Source organism: Pelophylax lessonae, assembly GCF_965119305.1.
Source record: "Pelophylax lessonae genome assembly, chromosome: 5".
NCBI classification, from domain to species: Eukaryota; Metazoa; Chordata; class Amphibia; order Anura; family Ranidae; genus Pelophylax; species Pelophylax lessonae.
Genome location: NC_138772.1, coordinates 178,413,134 through 178,435,388, shown reverse-complemented (window position 1 = coordinate 178,435,388; position 22,255 = coordinate 178,413,134). Strand labels below are relative to the sequence as shown.

General features: G+C 41.2%; 1 protein-coding gene across 2 annotated transcripts in view; it reads right to left on the bottom strand.

Moving 5' to 3' along the window:
* The window catches only part of MYRIP (myosin VIIA and Rab interacting protein), a 738,605-nt gene that overhangs the window by 127,701 nt on the left and 588,649 nt on the right, over positions 1–22,255 (bottom strand). For both annotated transcript variants that reach the window (XM_082258148.1, XM_082258149.1), the window contains exons 7-8: positions 5,367–5,447; positions 2,913–3,053 (exon numbers count right to left, since the gene is read on the bottom strand). In XM_082258148.1, coding sequence (XP_082114274.1) covers positions 2,913–3,053; positions 5,367–5,447 — 222 coding nt within the window. The remainder of the gene's footprint in view (positions 1–2,912; positions 3,054–5,366; positions 5,448–22,255) is intronic.

The window sequence follows — 22,255 nt, the reverse complement described above, 5'->3', positions numbered from 1 at the left end:
CCTTCACTTCCTGCCAATTCGTATGCTCAAAATTTCTCGTCAAAAAATTAAGAAAATTAATGCACTGCACAAAAAAAATATAGTAAATTCAATTTAATTCATTGTTTTTTTTTTTTTTTTTTTTTACTATTAAAATGGCCATATTGTTTAAAAATGTAAAGTATTGAATAGCAGAATATTCTTGGTTATCCTAACAGTGCCCAGAGCTTCGAAAACTAGAGCTTAACTATGAAAATATAAACTTCCCATCTAGGAATGTGGCTTTTTGACTCATCCCACATTCTTTGTCGCCCTACTGCCCAGTGGGACTATTAATGACTTTTAAAGATTTAAAGACGAGGTAAAGATGGTGGTAGTGGTGGTGATGGTGGGGGGGGGGGGGGGGGGTGTTTCGGCTAAAGCTTTAGCGTCCTTGCTGAAGTCAGTATTTAGAAATACAGTGAATTGAGGGCTCCCAAATTTAGTTGGGGTCTTCCTCTATTTATGCACACTTTGATAATGACTGTAGTTGCAGTTACTGTATATTACAGCTCTACGTGAAAAAGAGCAATTGTTGAAAAAAAACACTTCACCGTGTATATTTAATATCAATGGGATTTTAAGTCACCAGTGCACATAGCAAGTCAATGGTACAGCTACGTATATGCACTGTCAAAAAAAAATCTTATCTTGACCAGGTAACTTTGTTATTTCCCTAACGTATATGGGAACCATGACAATAAACTTTTGCTATTTGCTTGCTTTTAGTCCGTTAAATATACCATTGAAAGCATTTTGTTATATCAGTTTGATAACCTGTTGATCTTGTCATAAATTCAGAGCAGTCCTGTGTCCTCTGCATACTTATTTAGTGTTTCAGTACAAATTTTTCCCACCAACCCCAGAAAATCTGGGAGTGTGGAGAATAGATTGGGGATCCCGAGGAAGCGAGAGGATCATGAAATGCGTTGATCCCTTACGCCAGACCTAAAGTGTTATGTTGGAGTGATTAATATATATTTTTCAGTTACATAAATCAAATATGTCATATTTTCTATGTGCTTTTAATGATGGTTTTCATTGTATAATAAAGAATTTTATTTTTTTCTGATTTTCTGATGTTTGTTCTCTTTGTGTCCCCAAGCTATTCTTCCCCTGGCCCGATTTTCCAGGGTTGGTGGGAAAAATTTGTGTACGCTGTATGTTTATAGGGATGGTGCCCTTAGAGAAATGTTAGGCTGGTTTCACATTTAAAGTGGAATTTCAGCTTTTGTTACATTTTACAAAGTTTATTTGGGGCGAGCTGGCCCAAACAAACTATATCCCTCACTAACATGTGAGGTCGATGGATGTGCGGTATAAACTGTATGTAGCAGAGGGTACATACAGCACTGTGTTATGGGTTCAAGCTAAGACCTTCCTGTCTTATACTTGGAGCACAATAGAGTCTATCAGATAAACTCAAACCCAGAACACAGTGCAGTACGCTGTATGTTGCACATCCAGCAGCCTCACATGCCAGCTTGGCCCAACAAACTATGTAAAGTGTAGCAAAAACTGGAGTTTAGTTTTAATATAAGGAGTTATTTAGTACTTCTTGTTCTTCATTTACTACAGAATGAGTCCTTTTACTGAAAAAGGTCTCCTGACCGGCTCCCGATTAAAGATGGAAGGAAGAGAGGAAAAATCCTTGGTGCCGCACATCCATGGAGTCCTATGGTGGCATGAGAGAGAGAGAGGGACAACCTCAGCCTGGGCTCCCACCAGGCCACGCCCCAATGTGTTTCACCCTGCCCCCAGGAGCTTAGCCATGGGGAATGGTTGATGGCAAAAGGCTGAAAGTGCTAACTGGAATTTTCTGGCAGGGGGGTCTTCCCCCTGTCAGAACACAATAGCACAACAGGGGAGATCGCTATACTAACATAGGATAATTAGTACAGCGGCTCCTCCTGAGCTGCTGGGTTGAACAAAAAAAAACTACTAGTGTGTACTAGGCTTAAGACTAGCTAATCAAATATTCCCTAGCAAGATGGTGTTTATTCTTAAATATTGAAGACCTGCAATGTAACATTGGAGAGCAAGAGTCAGACCAGTGGGGTGACAGACCTAATGATGTATAAAATAGTAAAGAGTAGATGGGTCATGGGCTAATGTATGATACTGGTAACTCAAGTCATTCACAGTTTATAAAGACATTCTTTCCTATAGTATCAATTAACAGAAATGTTTCAAACATTACGTTTTCATTACAAACTTCTAAAATGTTCAGTTCACAAACATACATATTCCTTATACTGTTATTTTTTTTTACATAAAATGGACATGGGCTGTTAAAAGCCTAATTTTCCCACAAATTGTTATTATAGTACCACCTAAATTATTCTATTTGGTAAAGTCCTCAGTGGGCACGTTGTTGAAACTTAAAAATATTGCCAGTCTGAAGCTGCTGGAATTTTCTTTTTATAATCAATATATTGTGCAATAGTTTTATTGCATTAACTCTAACCATCATAATATCTCACAAATTGATTAAATAACGAACAATGATTTTTATTTATAAAAAAGCAAATAATGCACAGTAATATAAATACCACATGGGTTATACTTTTATGAATTAAGCCTTAAAAGTACTTTTATGTGCACCTAGATGTCTGTCTTGTAAACTGTATATTGAATGTTGTATTTGCTAAAGAGATCCTCTGAGCCAGTTCTGCAAATATACAAGTATAGAAAACTCCAGACTTCTACTTCAGTGCTGACACATAGTATTTAATAGGCAATAATAAAAATATTTCTATATTAGTATGTGGCAGCAAGTTAAAGGTCTGCCTAAATAATTGCCTTTGCTACACTGTAGACACTAGTCTACATTATTATAACAGGACCACTACAGTAATAAGTGATGAGTTATTCATCATGCATTGTCCACTTACCCAAAGTGTATCTAATCCTCTCTCCTGAAGGGTCATTAAATGTTGTTCAGACGCAGCTGGTGAAGTCACATCATCCCTAGACCTCTGCCACTCATACAATCCTTCAGCTTGCTCTCCTTTGCTTTTCTTCCTCTTGATAATCTACATGAGTTAAGGTGACAGCACATTTAATTAAAAACACAACATGTTCTAAAGAATCTGACACTAGGAAGGCAAAGTAATATAAGTAATAACATACTGCAACTTTGACCTTTACATGTGTAATCAGTTCCATGTATAGCTCCAAGCCAGAGAAGCATTATTCACATTTTTAAAGTAAAGAGTATTTAAAGTATAGACATTGGAATGAAAATAATTTAAAAAAATTATTCCTGAAAATTATAGTAACACTGATGGCCCAGTTTGAAATGCAAAAAATATTAAATAGCTCAATCTCGCTAATGATGATGATACGCAGTTAAGCAGACCAATAACTTCACAAAAGGATATAGCAACCTTACACGAAGACCTAGTTAAAATAAAGGGGTGGGCAGCTATATGGCAGATACATTTCAATGTGAGAAGATATAAAGTAATGCCGTTGGGAGCTAAAAATATGCATGCAAGTTACACGCTAGGAGGAGAACCTCTGGGGGAATCAAGGATGGAAAAGGATTTGAGATCCTACTAGATGACTCAGAAACATCATGCAATGCCAAGCTGCAGCAAGCAAGGTCGGCAGACTATTAGCATGCATTTAAAAGGGTATTTACTGAAGAGATTAAACTATAATTCAATTAATTTACAAAACTCTGGTTCTGTCATATCTTGAGTATGCTGTCCAGTTTTGGTCACCAATCCTTTAGGAAGGATGTGCTTGAACGTAAAACAGTCCAGAGAAGGGCAACAAAACTAGGACCTTAGTTATGAGGAATAATTACAAACATTTAATTTGTTCTCCCTAAAGAAGAAGCACAGAAGAGGGTATATGACAGCGATAAATCCTTGGACTCTAGCATTGGGAGGAAAAATTTTATTCTTAGGTCTCTAAAGAAGACACATAGCTAAACAATGAACTTGGAAAAGATTTGATTCAATCTTAAACTGTGTAGCGGTTACTGGTGTTTTTCTGCATGGAAGAACGCCAGTCACCACTAGGACAAACCCCAAACATACTCCATGGTGTCTACGGCTTGCACTTACATGGGCTAATGGGTCTAAAACAGCTGTATGCAAGTTGGATAAATCTAGCTATATTTTAGGCCATACATGTACTTAAAGCGGAGTTCCACCCATTTTTAATACGTTGGATTACATAGATGTATGTAATCCCCTTTAAAACGACTTTTACCAATGGAAACTTTTTTTTTTTTGCTAGTAAATACCTTATTTTCTTGTTTATTCCTCCTCTCCTCACTTCCGGGTCGGATCGGCGATGACGTAATTCGGCGATTCGCAGTGTGTACTGGGATGTATGCCATGCTAGAAATCTCGCAGTATTACCCAGGAGCTGAGCTGTACTGAGCCGTGACCTGCCCCGCCTCCTCCCCGCCTCCTCTCAGTGAGTTGTACTGTATGCATTGTATTCAGCCCGTGCTCCGCCCCGCCTCCTCTCAGTGAGCGAGGACTGAAAGCATTATATCTTCACTGAGCTCACTGAGAGGAGGCGGGGCGGAGGCGGGGCAGAGCACGGGCTGAATACAATGCATACAGTACAAATCACTGAGAGGAGGCGGGGCGGAGGCGGGGCAGGTCACGGCTCAGTACAGCTCAGCTCCTGGATAATACTGCGAGATTTCTAGCATGGAATACATCCCAGCACACACTGCGAATCGCCGAATGACGTCATCGCCGATCGGACCCGGAAGTGAGGAGAGGAGGAATACACGAGAAAATAAGGTATTTACTAGCAAAAAAAAAAAAGTTACCATTGGTAAAAGTCGTTTTAAAGGGGATTACATACATCTAAAGTTACGAAAATGGGTGTAACTCCACTTTAAAGGAAGACTGTGCTCTAAGAAACATGACTGTTACTCAATTTTACTTTCGAAAATGGCATTTGCCTGGCTGGTATGCTGCTCCAACAGTATCAATGGTTTCTGACTCTTTTAAGACACATATTCAGGCTGGAGGTTCAGACTTTCTCTGACTGTCTGCATGCTTTTTCTGAGTCAGAGTCGTTCAGGAAACTAACATTTTAGAAGGAGGTCAGCAAAAGCAACCCCTTAAACCAGTGATTTTGAATGCACAAGTTTGGAACCATTTGGTAAATTTAAAAGAAAACCTTATGTGAAGAAATTATAACATTAAAAAAAGCCAGCAGTTTTAAGGCAGCAATGTTGTAATTAAAAAACAAAACAAATTTTCTTTATCTGATAAAATATTTAAACAGGTTTGTCATGCTCCTGTAATACTCATTCGATTCATCACCCCCAAAATTTGGCTCCACATTTAAAATTAGATAGTAGGGCTCACCTTTTGAACAATGGTTGTAGCTAACTCCTCAATCAGTTCTTCCTTATGTTCCCGCAAATAACACGCCTCATTCTGTTTATCCTAAAGAGAAAGAATATATTTGTGAATGAGTCACCAGTTTATTAAATATGGGATATAATGCTAGATTAACCCACATTACTATGCAGGATTCTGCAAGGTCATAACACAATTCCTAGAAACCAAGTTCATAAATTTATAATCTGCTAATACCAAATTGAATTAAAATAATACATAGGAGTTCAGAGATGTGAAACCACAGCAGTAAACTCGATGCTTATTTATTATAGAAAAGTTTTTTTTTATTTTTTTATTTTCCAAAAGCTTTAATTTTCAAAGAGCAAATACAATGTAGTGAATATATCACAAATATCAAAGTGACAGTGCCATAGCTGGTACAGGGTAGAAAGAACAACATTGGAGATTGATTACATTGTCCTTATTACAACAGCAGAACAAAGGCAAATAAAGACATAAGGAAATCGACTATAAGGTCCGGTTCACACTTATGCGATGCGGGAAGGCTGCAAATCCGCAGCCTGTTCCCGCATCGCACACACACCCCCGGAAGTTCACACTGCCATATGCGATATGCTGGGGGTGTCAATGTAATCTTAACGACACCCCCAGTTTGATCGCATATCGCAGTGCGATCTTGCAGTTCGCACAGGATCGGATCGCAAAAGTGTGAACCGCTGTGCGATCCGATCCTGATGCGGCTGCCAAAAAGGGTCCCTGTGCGTGTTTGCTGCGGCTGCGGTGCAAATTTAGCCATACAAAGTGTATGGCTAAACTCGCACCGCACAGCCGATCGCATGTAATGAAGGAGCAGTGCGCTCCGACATTACATGCGAACCCCGCACACGCATTAGTGTGAACCGGGGCTAATAAAGGTGTGAGATTTATATCTAGTTTAATAGGTGAGAGTAGAGCAAACCAAGTGATTAGAACTAGACAAAACATGTGGAGATAACCAAAGATGGGGATATAGGTTAATGTAAACGTGAGGTGACCACAACTGTGTCCTGAATCTTCGATTTGTAGGACTTGGTTTTGGGTGTCTTTCAATGTTTTAAAGGTGGTCTGGTTGAGTGTAAGTAAGATTGCATATTAGGTGGGGTGATGTTTGTTTTTCTATGTCTAATGCCCCTTTCACACGGCCGCCTGATCAGGTCCACCTGTCCGGACACGATTGGATCCTTCATTCTCCCCTATGGACAGTCGGATGTAAATCCATTTACACCTGTTTCCCTCTGGTCCAACCCGATCCAGCAAAACAAACAGAAGGGGGATCTGGCTGGATCGGAGGGCAGTCAGGTGTAAACCAACAGTTAGTCCGTTTACATTCAACTGCCCATAGAGCAGAGTGGGATGTGTTCATGTCCGCTCTACACTCAGCTCAACAGGGGATCAGTGGACATATCCCCTGCAAAGCAAAACCAGATCTGACCCATATGAAAGGGGCCTAAGTCTTTTACTTGAAGCTTGCAATTTTTTTAGAATGGTCTTTGAAATAGATGTATCTTGTGTTCTGGGTACACTGGAATACATTTATGGTTAGATCAAGGTTTTCAATTCTGCCCTCCCAGTTGTCAAATGAACCATTTACACATGACCTTGACAAAGTTTAATACTGGACTTACCAGTGGCAATTATGTGGCAATCCTACAAACTTCCCATCAGTTCATTAAAAAACCCAAAATTTCACATCAAATGAAAGAAAAAATACACTAGAATGGGACTTTTGAGACACAACATATATCTAAAAACACAATTTATTTGATATCAATAATTATAAAAAGGATTTTGCATATTTATTTACAAATTACAATAGAATATCCCAATGTAATACAAACATTAAAACATTAATGTGATAAAGCAAAACATTTTATCAGAAAAAATTGATTCCTTGTGGCCCAACACGTTTCATGGACATTATCCACTTCTTCAGGAGCTGTAAATGCGTTTATTCACATAAAACAAAAACAATCAAAATTATTCAAAATTCATCATCCCGGTATATTTTATAATAACGGTGACACCCCTGTGCACAAAATAAATAGGGGGGAAGAAAAAAGATCCATAGGTTGGAACCATAAGAAATGTTATGGTCTACATCAATCTGCCAGTCATGGTTTCACTTATTTCCTGGTTACCAATGGACCAATGAATAGCACTGTTGTAGCTTAAATTGATTTACAGTCCAACTTAGTTTCTTTGGTGACTCAAAGCATGATGACTGTGGACCATCCCATTCTATTTGACCTTATTTTCAGTTAAAAGCTAAAACAAAGCTGCCAAAATGAGCAGAAAATGTCCAGTAGAACTGTCCATCTTTTGATTCAAAGGGTGGTTACAGATTTTTCCATTATTATTAAGAAAAAAATCATTAAAGCGTAACTCCACTTTTGTACCTTTGAGGAGAAAAAAAAATTCCCCTCTGGGTGATCTATGTCTATTGCAAGGATTGTAACAACCTTTGTTGCAGATTTCTATCTTTTGTTATTCAAAAGAAATCACTGTTTAGGAAAAAGCATAGCCTCTGGATGATCTATGTCCATTGCAAGGATTATAACAACCTTTGTTGCAGATTTCTACCTTTTGTTATTCTGAAGAAATCACTGTTTCTTCCTCTGTGCTGAGTGAGTCTAATGGGAGTGGTTTCATAATTATCAATCAGCTGTGCAGGTGTACAGCACTAATACGGAAATCTGCTGGGCCTGCATCCCTTTAGACGTGTTCCAATTGGGAATATCTCACCAAAAATGACATTTTTGTTCCAGGGGATGCCTGAAATCTGACCTGTATCTTAGGCAGACTTCCGGAAAAATTGGTGAGCCAATAACGCATTCAGGAAATTATATTTCTGGGGTGTGGTCAGTACACATTCTGTGTACAGAACAACTCCAATACTGCATTGCTTTTTCAGAAAGTTACAGTGGCTGCAGATTGAAAAGGAAAGGTAAATTATTTTTTTTAACATTCAATTACAATATGACTTGTTGTAACTGTATAAGCTATATTATGTTTTCATTATTTGCTATTTTTTTTCCCCACAAAAGTGGAGTTACCCTCTAAAGCCTAATGCCATCTTTCTTTTGACTTTCAATAGTTTCTTAAGGTCAAGCTGGCCCAAACAAGCTATTTCCTTTACTAATTGCTGTGGTCACGGTCAGTGCTGTATAAACTGTATGTAGCATCAGCTAAATACAGAATGCATCACTGTGTACCGGCAGATTTCCCATCTGCTCCTGAAACAAAATTGAGTTGGACTTCCTAGACATTCACAGGGATTGCTGAGATAGAAATTCTCAGAAATGGCTGTGATGTCACCCAACTGCTTCTCCACACCAGGTAATCAAAGTAAGCATTGTGTTTACTGGTAAAAGAAAAACAGCACAAAAAAAACAGCACAAGGGATGTTACAGTGAGGGAAACAAAGTATTTGATCCCCATGCTGATTTTGTACGTTTACCCACTGACAAAGAAATGATCAGTTTATAATTTTTAATGGTAGGGTAATTTTAACAGTGAGAGACAGAATAACATCATAAAATTCAGAGAAATACATTTCAAAAACGTTCTAAGTAGATTTGCATTTTAATAAATAAAGTAAGTATTTGATTCCCTATCAACCAGCAAGATTTCTGGCTCACAGGTGTCTTCTATACAGGTAATGAGCTAAGATTAGGAGCACTCTCCTAAAGGGAGTGCTCCTAATCTCAGCTTGTGTCCTGTATAAAAGACACCTGTCCACAGAAGTAATCAATCAATCAGAATCCAGTCTCTCCACTATGGCCAAGACCCAAGAGCTGTCCAAGGATGTCAGGGACAAGATTGTTGACCTACACAAAGCTGGAATGGGCTACAAGACCATCGCCAAGCAGCTAAGTGAGAGGGTGACAACAGTCGATGCGATTACTCGCAAATGGAAGAAACACAAAATAGCTGTCAATCTCCCTCATTCTGGGGCTCCATGCAAGATCTCACCTCGTGGTGTTTCAATGATCATGAGAATGGTGAGGAATCAGCCCAGAAATACACGGGAGAATCTTGTCAATTATCTAAAGGCAGCTGGGACCATAGTCACCAAGAAAACAATTGGTAACACACTACACTGTGAAGGACTGAAATCCTGCAGCACCCGTAAGGTCCTCCTGTTCAAGAAAGCACTTGTACAGGCCCATCTGAAGTTTGCTAATGAGCATTTGAATGATTTAGAGGAGAACTGGGTCAAAGTGTTGAGGTCAGATGAGACCGACCTCTTTGGCATCAACTCAACTCACCGTGTTTAGAGGAGGAGGAATGCTGCCTATGACCCAAACAACACTATCCCCACCATCAAACGCAGAGGTGGAAACGTTATGCTTAGGGGGTGTTTTTCTGCTAAGGGGACAGGAAAACTTCACTGCATCAAAGGGACGATGTACTGTCAAATCTTGGATGAAAATCTCCTTCCCTCATCCAGGGCATTGAAAATGGGTCGCGGATGGGTATTCCAGCATGACAATGACCCAAAACCCACGGCCAAGGCAGCAAAGGAGTGGCTCAAGAAGAAGCACATTAAGGTCTTGGAGTGGCCTAGCCCATCTCCAGACCTTAATCCCATGGAAAATATGTTCAGGGACCTGAAGGTTCGAAGTTACTAAACGTCAGCCTCGAAACCTTAATGACTTGGAGAGGATCTGCAAAGAGAAGTGGGACAAAATCCCTCCTGAGATGTGTGCAAACCTGATTGCCAACAAGAGTTTTACCAATAAGTACTAAGTCATGTTTTGCGAAGGGGTCAAATACTTATTTCACTCATTAAAATGCAAATCAATGTATAACTTTTTTGAAATGCATTTTTATGTCGTTTTTTGTTGTTATTTTCTCTCTCACTGCAAAAAAAAAAAAAAAATACCATTAAATTTATAGACTGATTATTTCTTTGTCAGTGGGCAAAGGTACAAAATCAGAATGGGATCAAACATTTTTTTCCCTCACTGTACTTACTATCGAAGGGATGTGTCCCTTGTGCTGATGTCTGCTGGTTTAGTAGAAATCTTCATTGTCCGATTTCCCTACCATAATCTTCTGGTGTGGCGAGAGTTTATAGAGCTGAGGGAGCTGGGACAGGCACTTGTCAAGAGTGGTTGACTTTGCCTGCCCTTATCACCCACCTCCTCCATTCGTAGAAGCTGAACAATAGCTTCTTTGAATGAAACACAGTCTATGAATGGAGGGGACAGGCTTTTCATTCATCTCACTGTCTGTAACGCTCCTGCGTTTCATGTATGGTGTGGATTTTCAGCTGCAGAAATATTCCACTTCAGTAGTCATGTAAGAGAGATGCTGAGATACCATTCCCAACCTCAATGACTCATCATGTGTGGAAGGTCTTAATTCAGCTAGTAAATACACACACTCAACAAGCTGGTTCCTAGAGTGACTTTATGTATGTAGTAACACAGTGATGAAGATTTAAGAGACAGGTTGAGTGGAGGTGGTAGGTGACAGACACTTGAAGGTAAGACAGTAGCAGATGGATGCAGGTAGGTTTAGCAATCATGTATGGTAGCAGATGACAGAGTAGCAGGTGGACATACAAGAGTGATCAACCCAGTGCAGGAATAAGTAGCAGTAGTCTTAAGAGCTAGCAATCTAGATATGCAGATGTGATAAATAGTCTTTACTATGCAGAGCTAGATAGTGTAAGCTTAGTATAAGTTTATAGAGGGTTCCCCTGCGGGGTACTTAGCACTAATAGCAATACAGCCGAAGGTTGGTTCAGGAGGAGCGGATGATCCGGAAGCGGGATGCAGGGATCAGCGCAGCGAGGTTCCGTCAGCGAGGTATGCTTGCAAGCACGAAAGCTTCAAGCCAAGTTAGCATCCAGGTAAGGGTGTTTGAACGAACACATGTGAGTGAGAACCGGCGATTTAAATAGCCATCTAGTCCGGCGCTGAGTGATGACAGCTTCAGTCTTTAAGGTGTATGCGCACCTTTCCAAAAGAGAATGGTGGGGCGCATACACTTGTGAAAAGAGTAATTTAGGGTACCAAAGGTACCGGAACATTACAATACCCCCCCCTTAAGGCCGGCTCCTGAAGGCCTCTGGAGCTGGTTTGTCTGGGTATCTCGCATGCAAATTGCGGATTAATCTAGGGGCATGTATTTCAGAGGTGTTTAGCCAGGTGTCGTCTTGGGGCCCATAGTTCTTCCATCTAACCAAGTACTGAAGTCTTCTTCTGTAGATACGAGAATCCAGAATCTCTTTTATCTCGTATTCTTCTCCACCTTCAACTTGTACAGGAGGCGGAGGTGGAATATTAGGCCTTATTCCTTGGTCCGGAACATGGGGCTTCAGTAGCGACACATGGAAAATGGGATGGATTTTTAGGTCTATTGGCAATGTAAGCTGTACTGCAGCTTTTCCAATAAGTTTTTTGATTGGGAAAGGTCCCAAGAACAGAGGTCCAAGCTTTTTGCTAGGGATCTTCAGTCTTAAATTTTTTGTTGAGAGCCAAACGAGGTCCCCGATAGTGTACTGTGGAGAAGGTCTTCTGCGAAGATCATAGTACTTCTTTTGTTGACTGTGAGCGTGTGCAATGGTAGTATTTAATAAACCCAGAGAATCCTTTATTTGGGTAAGATAATCTGAGGCTACTGGGTTGTTTGAAGGAAGGATGCGTGGTGGAAGAATAGAGGGATGAAACCCATAGTTCAAGTAGAACGGACTCTGCTTGGTTGTACTGTGGGTTGCGTTGTTGTAGGCAAATTCTGCCAGAGGGAGAAGATCCACCCAATCATCCTGTTGGTAAGAAGTGTAACAACGTAAATACTGCTCAATGCATTGGTTGACTCTTTCAGTCTGTCCGTTGGTCTGCGGATGGTAAGGAGAAGTGAGCTTCCGCTCGATCCATAGTATGTGACATAGTTCTTGCCAGAACTTAGAAATAAATTGGGATCCACGGTCAGACAGAAGAGTTTTTGGGATACCATGTAATCTAAAGACATGTTTCATCAGGAGTTCTGCCGTTTGTTTGGACGAAGGTAGTCTGCGAATAGCAATGAAATGTGCCATCTTTGTCAGATGGTCCACTGACACCAAGATGGTATTAAATCCTTTGGAAAGAGGCAATTCTACGATGAAGTCCAAGGACAAAACTTCCCATGGAGTTTGGGGTATTGGTAGACTGCATAGTAGACCGGATGGTCTCGTAGTGTCAATTTTGGACCTGGCACAGACATTGCATGAAGAGACAAATTTTTGTATAGATGTTTTCATGTCAGGCCACCAGAATTGCCGGGAAATCAAATTAAGAGTCTTTGTCATACCCATATGTCCTGCCATAGGCACATCATGAGATAATTCCAAGATCTTGGTGCGTAGGGTAGGTGGTATGTAAAGTTTGTCGTTGTAGTAGAGGAAGCCTTCTGCATCAGTATTTAGTTGTGGTGGGGGTGAATCCAAACTTATACCATGCAAAACCTCTTCCTTCAAGGAACGGACAACTCCAATAATGCGTTTGTGAGGTATTATAGGAACGGAAGGGATTTCAAAGTAGTTTTCTTCAGTTAGTCGTGATAGTGCATCCGCCTTTTTGTTCTTATCTGCAGGTGTGTAAGTCACTAGGAAGTTAAACCTTAGAAAGAATAGTGACCATCGTACCTGTCGGTGCGAGAGAGTTTTGCTAGTCTGAAGATATTGGAGGTTTTTATGGTCCGTGTATATTATTATTGGTAATTGGGTGCCTTCGAGTAAATGTCGCCAATTCTCCAGAGCCAATTTTATAGCAAGCAGTTCCTTTTCACCCACGGGGTAATTTATCTCGGGACTGCTTAGGGATTTAGAAAAAAAGGCGACTGGATGAAGTGGTGAAGTGTGGGTTGGTCGTTGGGAGAGTATTGCTCCTACTGCCATGTTTGACGCATCTACCTCCAGAATGTATTGGAGGGATGGGTCTGGATGGCGTAATATGGGAGCGGAAGTAAACCTTGTCTTTAACAAGTGAAAAGCTTTATTGGCTTCTTCTGACCATTTGAATGTTTTTTTTATGCTAGTGAGCTGTGTGAGGAGTCTCACAATAGCAGAAAAGTTTTAATGAACTTCCTGTAGAAATTTGAAAATCCCAGGAATCGCTGTAGCGCCTTGCGTGTGGTTGGTGTAGGCCAATCCTGAATGCAGGATATTTTACTCATGTCCATCTCGATTCCTGTTTTGGATATGATGTAGCCTAGAAAGAGTGCCTCGTCTTTATGAAACAAGCATTTCTTCAGTTTCACATAAAGGTTATGTGCAAGCAATCTCGATAGTACAAGTCTTACATGTCTTATGTGTTCAGACAGGGATCGTGAATATATAATTATATCGTCCAGATATACCACAACACAGACATCTAGTAAGTCTTTAAAAATATTGTTTATAAATCGTTGGAAAACTGCAGGGGCGTTGCATAGCCCGAATGGCATCACAAGATATTCGAACAATCCGTATCTGGTTCTGAATGCAGTCTTCCACTCGTCTCCATCACGGATTCGAATGAGATTGTATGCTCCTTTCAGGTCCAATTTTGAAAAATAGGTAGCTCCACGCACCTGCTCAATGAGCTCAGGGATAAGCGGTAGAGGATAGCGATCTTTTATTGTGATAGCATTCAATTTCCTGTAGTCGATGATAGGTCTGAGACTTGAGTCCTTATTGCGAACAAAAAAGAGTCCTGCTGCTGTGGAAGAAGTGGAAGGTCTAATAAAACCTTTTTCCAAATTCTCATCCAAATAGGTTTTGAGATGGGAAAGTTCATCCTGTGAAAGAGGATAAACATGACCGAACGGCAATTTGCTATTTGGGAGTAGATCAATGCTACAATCATAGTCTCGATGAGGAGGTAATGCTTGAGCATTTTTCTCAAGAAAAACCTCAGAAAGATCCTGATAACATAGTGGTGCAATCTCATCTGTCACCATAGACAGAATCTTCCCGGAAGACGGGAGGTTACACGTATCCTCGCAATAGCAAGAGAGGAAGGCCAAGGACCGTTCCTTCCAATCTATGGTTGGTTGGTGTGTGTGTAACCAGGGAAGTCCCAACACAATGGTAAAGTGGGGTGAAGGTATTAAATCGAAGGTAGTAGTCTCCCTATGAGACTCGTTAATTGTGACTAGAAGTGCTTGTGTCTGATCGGTGATTGGACCAGAGGATAACGGAACACCGGTAATAAGACTTACTGAGACAGGTTTAAGTTTAGAAATAATAGGAATTTTATTTGAAGCAGCAAAACACATATCAATATAATTTCCACAAGATCCTGTGTCAATCATGGCCTTAGTAGTAATCCTGTTCTGGTCCCACTGTAATGTCAAACAAACAAAAATGTAAGGGTTAGTGAATGAAGTTGTCAATCCCCCTAGGAGGACATGTGAACACTCACCCTTCTTTTTGTTGACTAGGGGACAGACATTTATCTTGTGATCCGGGGATGCACAGTACAAGCAGAGATTTTCATATCGTCTTTTGGCTTTTTCCATAGTTGATAGCGGTGGGCGTATGGTTCCTACCTCCATAGGAACGGGGTTAACGGCCGGAATCCGAGAGGAAACGGATAATGGCATTCCCATTTTCTTAGCCTTTCTTTCTCGTAGTCTTCTATCTATGGTAATACTGAGTTGTATTAATGCATCCAGGGTTTTTGGTAGATCCGCTCGGGCGAGTTCGTCCTAAACGACTTCTGATAGGCCAAGCCTAAATTGGGTTTTCAGAGATGCATCATTCCATTCTGAATCAAGGGTCCATCTCTTGAATTCCGCGACAAAGTCTTCTACAGGCCTCCTTCCTTGTTTCAAGGATCTTAAAGAGGAAGTAAACCCTCCTCAGGAAGTTGTACCTATAGGTAAGCCTATGATAAGGCTTACCTATAGGTACTGTAAATATCTCCTAAACATGTACGGTTTAGGAGATATTTACCTTTAATGAAGCCAGTGACGTCACTGGCGCATGCGCTCTGAAGGAACGGCTGATCGTGCCGTTCCTTCAGAGCCCCGTGCCGTGACCGTCGGCTCCCGCGCGCGTGCGCAGGAGTGACATCACCGCGGCTCCGGCCAATCAGATGGCCGGATGCCGCGATCCCGGAAGACGGGCGACTGAACATGTCGCTCGTCATACAGGTAAGAGAGCGGCACGGCGAGGGCTCGTTCTAAGGTAAGTATTTCATAATGAGCTAGTATGCGATGCATACTAGCTCATTATGTCTTTCTCTTGCAGTTTGCAAAAGAAAAAAAAAAACTTTTAACGAGTTTACAACCTCTTTAATTGAAGATCGGCAGTACTCTGCCTATTGGGGTCATCATATAGGCTAGTGAGTTCTGCTAGGAACAAGGCATAGGAGTTGAGAAGCTGGTCGTTTTTCTCAAAAAGAGAGTCTGCCCAGGCTTGAGGATCGCCTGTTAGGTAAGAAATAATAGTACAAACCTTAATGTGATCAGTAAGGTAGGTACGAGGTTTTAGCAAAAAAAGTAACTCACATGCGTTTTTAAATTCGCAAATTTTTTTGCGATTGCCTGTAAATACCAAAGGGGGATTTATCTTGGGTTCAGGGGACTGAGCAGAGGTAAGTTGTGTCAGTCTAATTACCTGCTGCGACAGAGCCTGATTGTCTTCTTTTAATTCAGCAAGTGCGTGTATTAACGCAGTTACTTGCTGTTTTAATTGTGTCACCTGAGTGGTTATTTCTGCTAAATCCATTTGTAGGTTCGTTCAATCTGTAACGCTCCTGCGTTTCATGTATGGTGTGGATTTTCAGCTGCAGAAATATTCCACTTCAGTAGTCATGTAAGAGAGATGCTGAGATACCATTCCCAACCTCAATGACTCATCATGTGTGGAAGGTCTTAATTCAGCTAGTAAATACACACATTCAACAAGCTGGTTCCTAGAGTGACTTTATGTATGTAGTAACACAGTGATGAAGATTTAAGAGACAGGTTGAGTGGAGGTGGTAGGTGACAGACACTTGAAGGTAAGACAGTAGCAGATGGATGCAGGTAGGTTTAGCAATCATGTATGGTAGCAGATGACAGAGTAGCAGGTGGACATACAAGAGTGATCAACCCAGTGCAGGAATAAGTAGCAGTAGTCTTAAGAGCTAGCAATCTAGATATGCAGATGTGATAAATAGTCTTTACTATGCAGAGCTAGATAGTGTAAGCTTAGTATAAGTTTATAGAGGGTTCCCCTGCGGGGTACTTAGCACTAATAGCAATACAGCCGAAGGTTGGTTCAGGAGGAGCGGATGATCCGGAAGCGGGATGCAGGGATCAGCGCAGCGAGGTTCCGTCAGCGAGGTATGCTTGCAAGCACGAAAGCTTCAAGCCAAGTTAGCATCCAGGTAAGGGTGTTTGAACGAACACATGTGAGTGAGAACCGGCGATTTAAATAGCCATCTAGTCCGGCGCTGAGTGATGACAGCTTCAGTCTTAAAGGTGTATGCGCACCTTTCCAAAAGAGAATGGTGGGGCGCATACACTTGTGAAAAGAGTAATTTAGGGTACCAAAGGTACCGGAACATTACACTGTCCTCCATTCATAGATTAATTTTCTTTCATAGAAGCTATAGTACAGCTTCTATGAATGGAGGCAGCAGCACAAGGGAAACATAACACTGACAGTAATGTCCCTTGCACTGATTTTTTACTAAATATAGGGTTTAAAGTATACGGTCACAGTCATACAGGTACAGTGCACCCATTCACAAAGTGCCTATTTATAAAGTAGCAGCACGAGAGCCAATCTCTTCACACAGGGAGTTTTACAGAAAAGAATAGAGTTCAAAATCAGTGCCCAGGAATCAGTCAGCTAAAACTAAAGCAGTTTATTCTGGAGTGGAGGTGGTGGGGAGTGAATTATTAGCAGGAACTATGTCCAGGAGCAATGGAGTGGTTGCAAGGCTTTGCTGTTAGTCGGGGCAAGGCTTTGTTGTCAAGGATTTTTTTAAAAATTATAATTATTATTATACCGGATTTATTTAGCGACAACAGTTTACGCAGCACTTTACAGTATAAAAGGGAGACAGTGCAGTTACAATACAATAAAATACAAAAGAGTTAAAAGAGCCCTGCCCATAGGAGCTTTCAATCTAAGAGGGTGGGGCAAGTGGTACAAAAGGTTAAAACTGTGGGGGTTTACACAGAAAAGGGACAGTGAGGCTGAGTTTACCACTGGACCAGAGTCAGTGGTGATGACACTGAAATTTGGTATATGCAGAATGCAGAAATAAAAGTCAGGGATTATTCCAGTAATGCTGAAAATTGGGTGGTTAGCGCACATTTAACTGAGTATTGAAGGTTAATTGCAATTGCATTGGGATAAGCAGCTTAAGAGAATAATAAACGATAGCAGAAGCATAGATGAGAAAAGGTCCATGCGCACACATTTGGTATTTAGTGCTGAGGATTTAACCTGCATAAGCTGGATATTAACTGGATTTTTAATATGCATGCCTTTGGGATCACATAGGTGTTATCGCATATGCTGGGGGCAGTATACAGAGCGGTTATTGCGCCTGAGCTGGATACTAGGGGTTAAGGCATGGGTGCTCAACCTGTGGCCCTCCAGCTGTTGCAGGAACTACAAGTCCCATGAGGCATTGCAAGGCTGACAGTTACAAGCATGACTCCCAAAGGCAGGGGCATGGTGGGACTTGTAGTTCTGCAACAGCTGGAGGGTCATAGGTTAAGCACCCATGTGCAAGGGGTCGATGCTTATGTTTTGGAGACAAGGTTCCAGGGGTTAACACACACACACTGAATATCTGTCTCTGAAGTGTTGATGTATATGCTCTTGAAGCAAATCATCTACACTGTAGGAAGATCACTGAGTGGTTGTTTTTAAGCTGTGGGTAGGTGACTGAGGGCGTAACAGTTATTCTGTGGTGGCCAGTCACTAAGAGGTTAATGCATTGCACACTGGTCACTGATGGGTCAATGCCCATATTCAGACTGATCATTATAGGGTAATCGAGATACTCTTCTGATATTAAACTGGGTGGAGTTCTGTATACTGGAGGAACAGGTAGATACTAGGAGTGACGGGCATACAACAGGTGAGCAAGACCAATGTTTGGCCTAACACACACACATACATATACATTTACAAAATCCTGGACTACACACTGGGAAGTAATGAGATGGGGAGGCAGAAGAGACTGCTAGTGAGCTGAGTTGTAGGCCCCTTTCACACATATGGACTGTTTGTCCATTTTTCATCCATCCGTTGACGGATGAAATATGGACATCAATGCATTCCTATGGAAAAAGGGATAACAACGGATGATCATCCATTTTCATCCGTTTTCATCCGCTTCCATCAATACCCGTTTTTTTTAACAGATGAAAGCCCTATTTCTCTTGTTAAAAAAATGGATCAAACGAAAAACGGATGTAAACTGACAAGCAGTCAGTTTTTCATCCGTTTTTGGAAAAACGGATGAAAAACTGATTACCACTGATAAAAAACTGATGAATACTTTATCCATTTTTACATGACTGAACTGATGAAATGAACGGTCCGCATGTGTGAAAGTGGCCGTAGTGTGTGTGTTGGGGCTCAGTGTCCAATATGTGTGTATTCTAGGGGTGTGATCTTGCAAAGGAAAGACTAACTTGTGTGCTGAAAATAGGATCTCACTGGGGAAAGACCAATCTGTATACTAGAGGTGTGATATCACTTGGGAAGGACCAATCTGTAAACTCATATGAGCTAGGAAGAGTAGATGAAAAGGAGTGCCTGGTGTCCTCACAAATGCGCTTCTGGAAGGGTGGTCAAACATTCCCATAGACACACTCCTAAACTGTGTGGACAGTCTTCCCTGAGGAGTTGAAGCTGTTATAGCTGCAAAGGGTGGGCCAACTCAATATTGAACAGACTAAGACTGGGATGACAGTAAAGTTCCTGTGTGTGTAAAGGCCAGTGTCCCAATACTTTTAATATAGTGTAGATTGCGTAAAATCTTATAGAAAATGTATACTAAGAAAATATACATTTAAAGCATACGTGACGTCATTGGTGCTCCTGATGACGTACCACATATGATGAAATGCGTAGGATGGAACATGTACACATGCTACTGCGCATGTGTGGCAAGCAACACTCATTTCTATTACTGGAGGAAGGGATTATCTCATTCTTCTGGCTTTCTACATGCAGTTTACAAGTTTTTATCATGTAAGTGCAATACTTTCCTAATAAATGATTGGCTTTTATGGTATCACGCTATGTTGAGCCCTTATTTTGTATACATTTTGGTCTGCTGAGAGCAAACATGAAATTATTTGATCATTGGACAACACTTATATTGCCACCAGGATTTCCATGTGCTGGTGTTCGTTTCCTTCTGGGTATACAAGCGAGCATTGACCAACCTGCACAAGGGGGTCACTGGCTTTCTGGTAAGCCTCCTGTGTGGACTTTCTTCTGAGTGTCACTTTGGCTACTCCTGGATCTCTTTTCAAGCACAGAAGGAATTCAATTTGGGACTTTTTACTTTTTACTTTCGATTCACTTTCTCTTTAATTGTTTGCACTTATTAATGTTTATCATGGTGTGTTTATTTTGCACACAAATGTATTCACGTTATTTATTCATGCACTGTAGTGTATATGTGTACTGTGGGAGGTGCTTTTACTAGGTGAAAAGAAGGAATTTGTTCCCTGCTTTGCAGGGACACAAATTCCAAGCCTTCTCTCCTGTGAGAACGGCAAACTGCCTTGTTTACATAGCCCACTGCCTCTCTAACGAACGATTCTCGGGTGTCTGTGGACATCGGGTAGCATGCATCCGCCAATTAGCTTCCGCTGTGTGTAATCCCCTCGGAAGCGAGGCAAGGCAGCACGCATGCACACCCCCTACTTGGAAGGATCAGGTCGCATATATATCTGATCTGGCACACAGACGCCACCCTGTAGCAATAAAACTGCTATAGGACGGACCTGAATTGGTTAAAGAGGAACTAAAAGTGCAGATACTGCCTCTCCAATGGCCCGAAGTCTATGATCACCGGAGCTGGAATCGTCTGCCCGGTTCCTCTGGGTGCCAGTCTTTTGCTGTCTTGATTGGCATGCACAGAAGTTAGTCATACTGACACACTGGTAGCATGCCGTAAATGTAAGCTGAGCTGCGCATGTCAGGACAGGTAGGTTCATATTATTGCAGAAGAGACATTGTATGTCTATCTGCTATTCATAGCCTGCCTGTTCATACTGTAAAGTGGAGTTCCGCCTCCCCCTCCACCCCCTCCAAAAATTAAAAGTCAGCAGCTACACATACTGTAGCTGCTGACTTTTAATATTAGGACACTTACCTGTCCTGGAGTCCAGCGATGTCAACACCGCAGCCAATGTTTCCATCGGCTGTCGGGTGCTGCCGCCACCATTGCCGGTAAGGGTACCTAGCAGTAAAGCCTTGTGGCTTCACGGGCGGGTCCCCAGTGTGCATGCGCGAAGTGCACTGCGCATTCCTATTGACTCAGCGGTGGAGGAGGGAGGAGGGGGCTGAACTTCCGAGGGACGGCGCCGTGGTGCCGTATCCCGCAAGTGGGGAAGGGTACCTGTCAAAAACAGGTACCCATTCCCCCCTCCCCCCTGAAAGGTGCCAAATGTGGCATTGGAGGGGGGAGGAAACAAAAGAGTGGAAGTTCCACTTTTTGGTGGAACTCTGCTTTAAGGAAGGATATACGTATGTGTATGACTGCAAAACTCTATTTATTTCAATAAATTCTAATATTTATTCCTAATTCTGTGGGTTGGAGGAGGAAGTCTGTAAAGTAGCAATTATCTATGTATGCTGCATTTTATTTGTGTTTTTGTTGATTGTTATGTTGCTCTTTGCGTGCAATCAATGGGAAAGATACAGTTATTACAGATTAGTTGACAGCTCTAAAATGTCTGCTATGACAGCTATAATAATGTCTATATTGAAAAGACATTTCATCCCAAAAAAAGAATAAACTAGAAATACAAACTACAATAATTGTAATATAAACAATATTACAATGCAAATATACTTTCTTGTATCCAAAGTTCAGTACTTGGGTATTGGTTGATGAAATGGATTGTCTGCCTGAAGGTTAAAGAGATCACTGCCATTCATATTCCCTGGGACCGCTGTTGCTATGACAACAGAGTATTCCAAGGTATTAGTAATCAGGTGAAAATACAGACAGATTACCATCTTGCTGCTGCAGGGCGTAAGATAATCAAACAGCACAGAGCAATATAACATTTTTCATGCTATGGTATACTCAGCTGCTAAAATGTACTCCTAAAATCCACACACCCACTCATTTTATGAGCTGCTTTGAAACATTTTGCATTGGTTATAACATCTCACACCTTTAGGCTTCATTCACACAAAAATTGCATTTACAAGTTTTTTTTTTCAATTACGGATCTGAACGCAGCTGCATTGTTTTCAATGGAGCGATTCGCACAGGTGCGTAAACACGCACCGCATTCAGATCCACTATACAGAATCCAACAATCTGCTTCTAAGAACATGCTCTTTACATGCTAATGCATATACACTCACTGGCAACTTTATAAGGTACAGTGGGTATGAAAAGTATTCAGACCCCCTTAAATTTTTCACTCTTTGTTATATTGCAGCCATTTGCTAAAATCATTTAAGTTCATTCTTCTTCCTCATGAATGTACACATAGCACCCCATACTGACAGAAAAACACAGAATTGTTGACATTGTTGCAGATTTATTAAAAAAGAAAAACTGAAATATCACATGGTCCTAAGTAATCAGACCCTTTGCTCAGTATTTAGTAGAAGCCCCCTTTTGATCTAATACAGCCAGGAGTCTTTTTGGGAAAGATGCAACAAGTCTTTC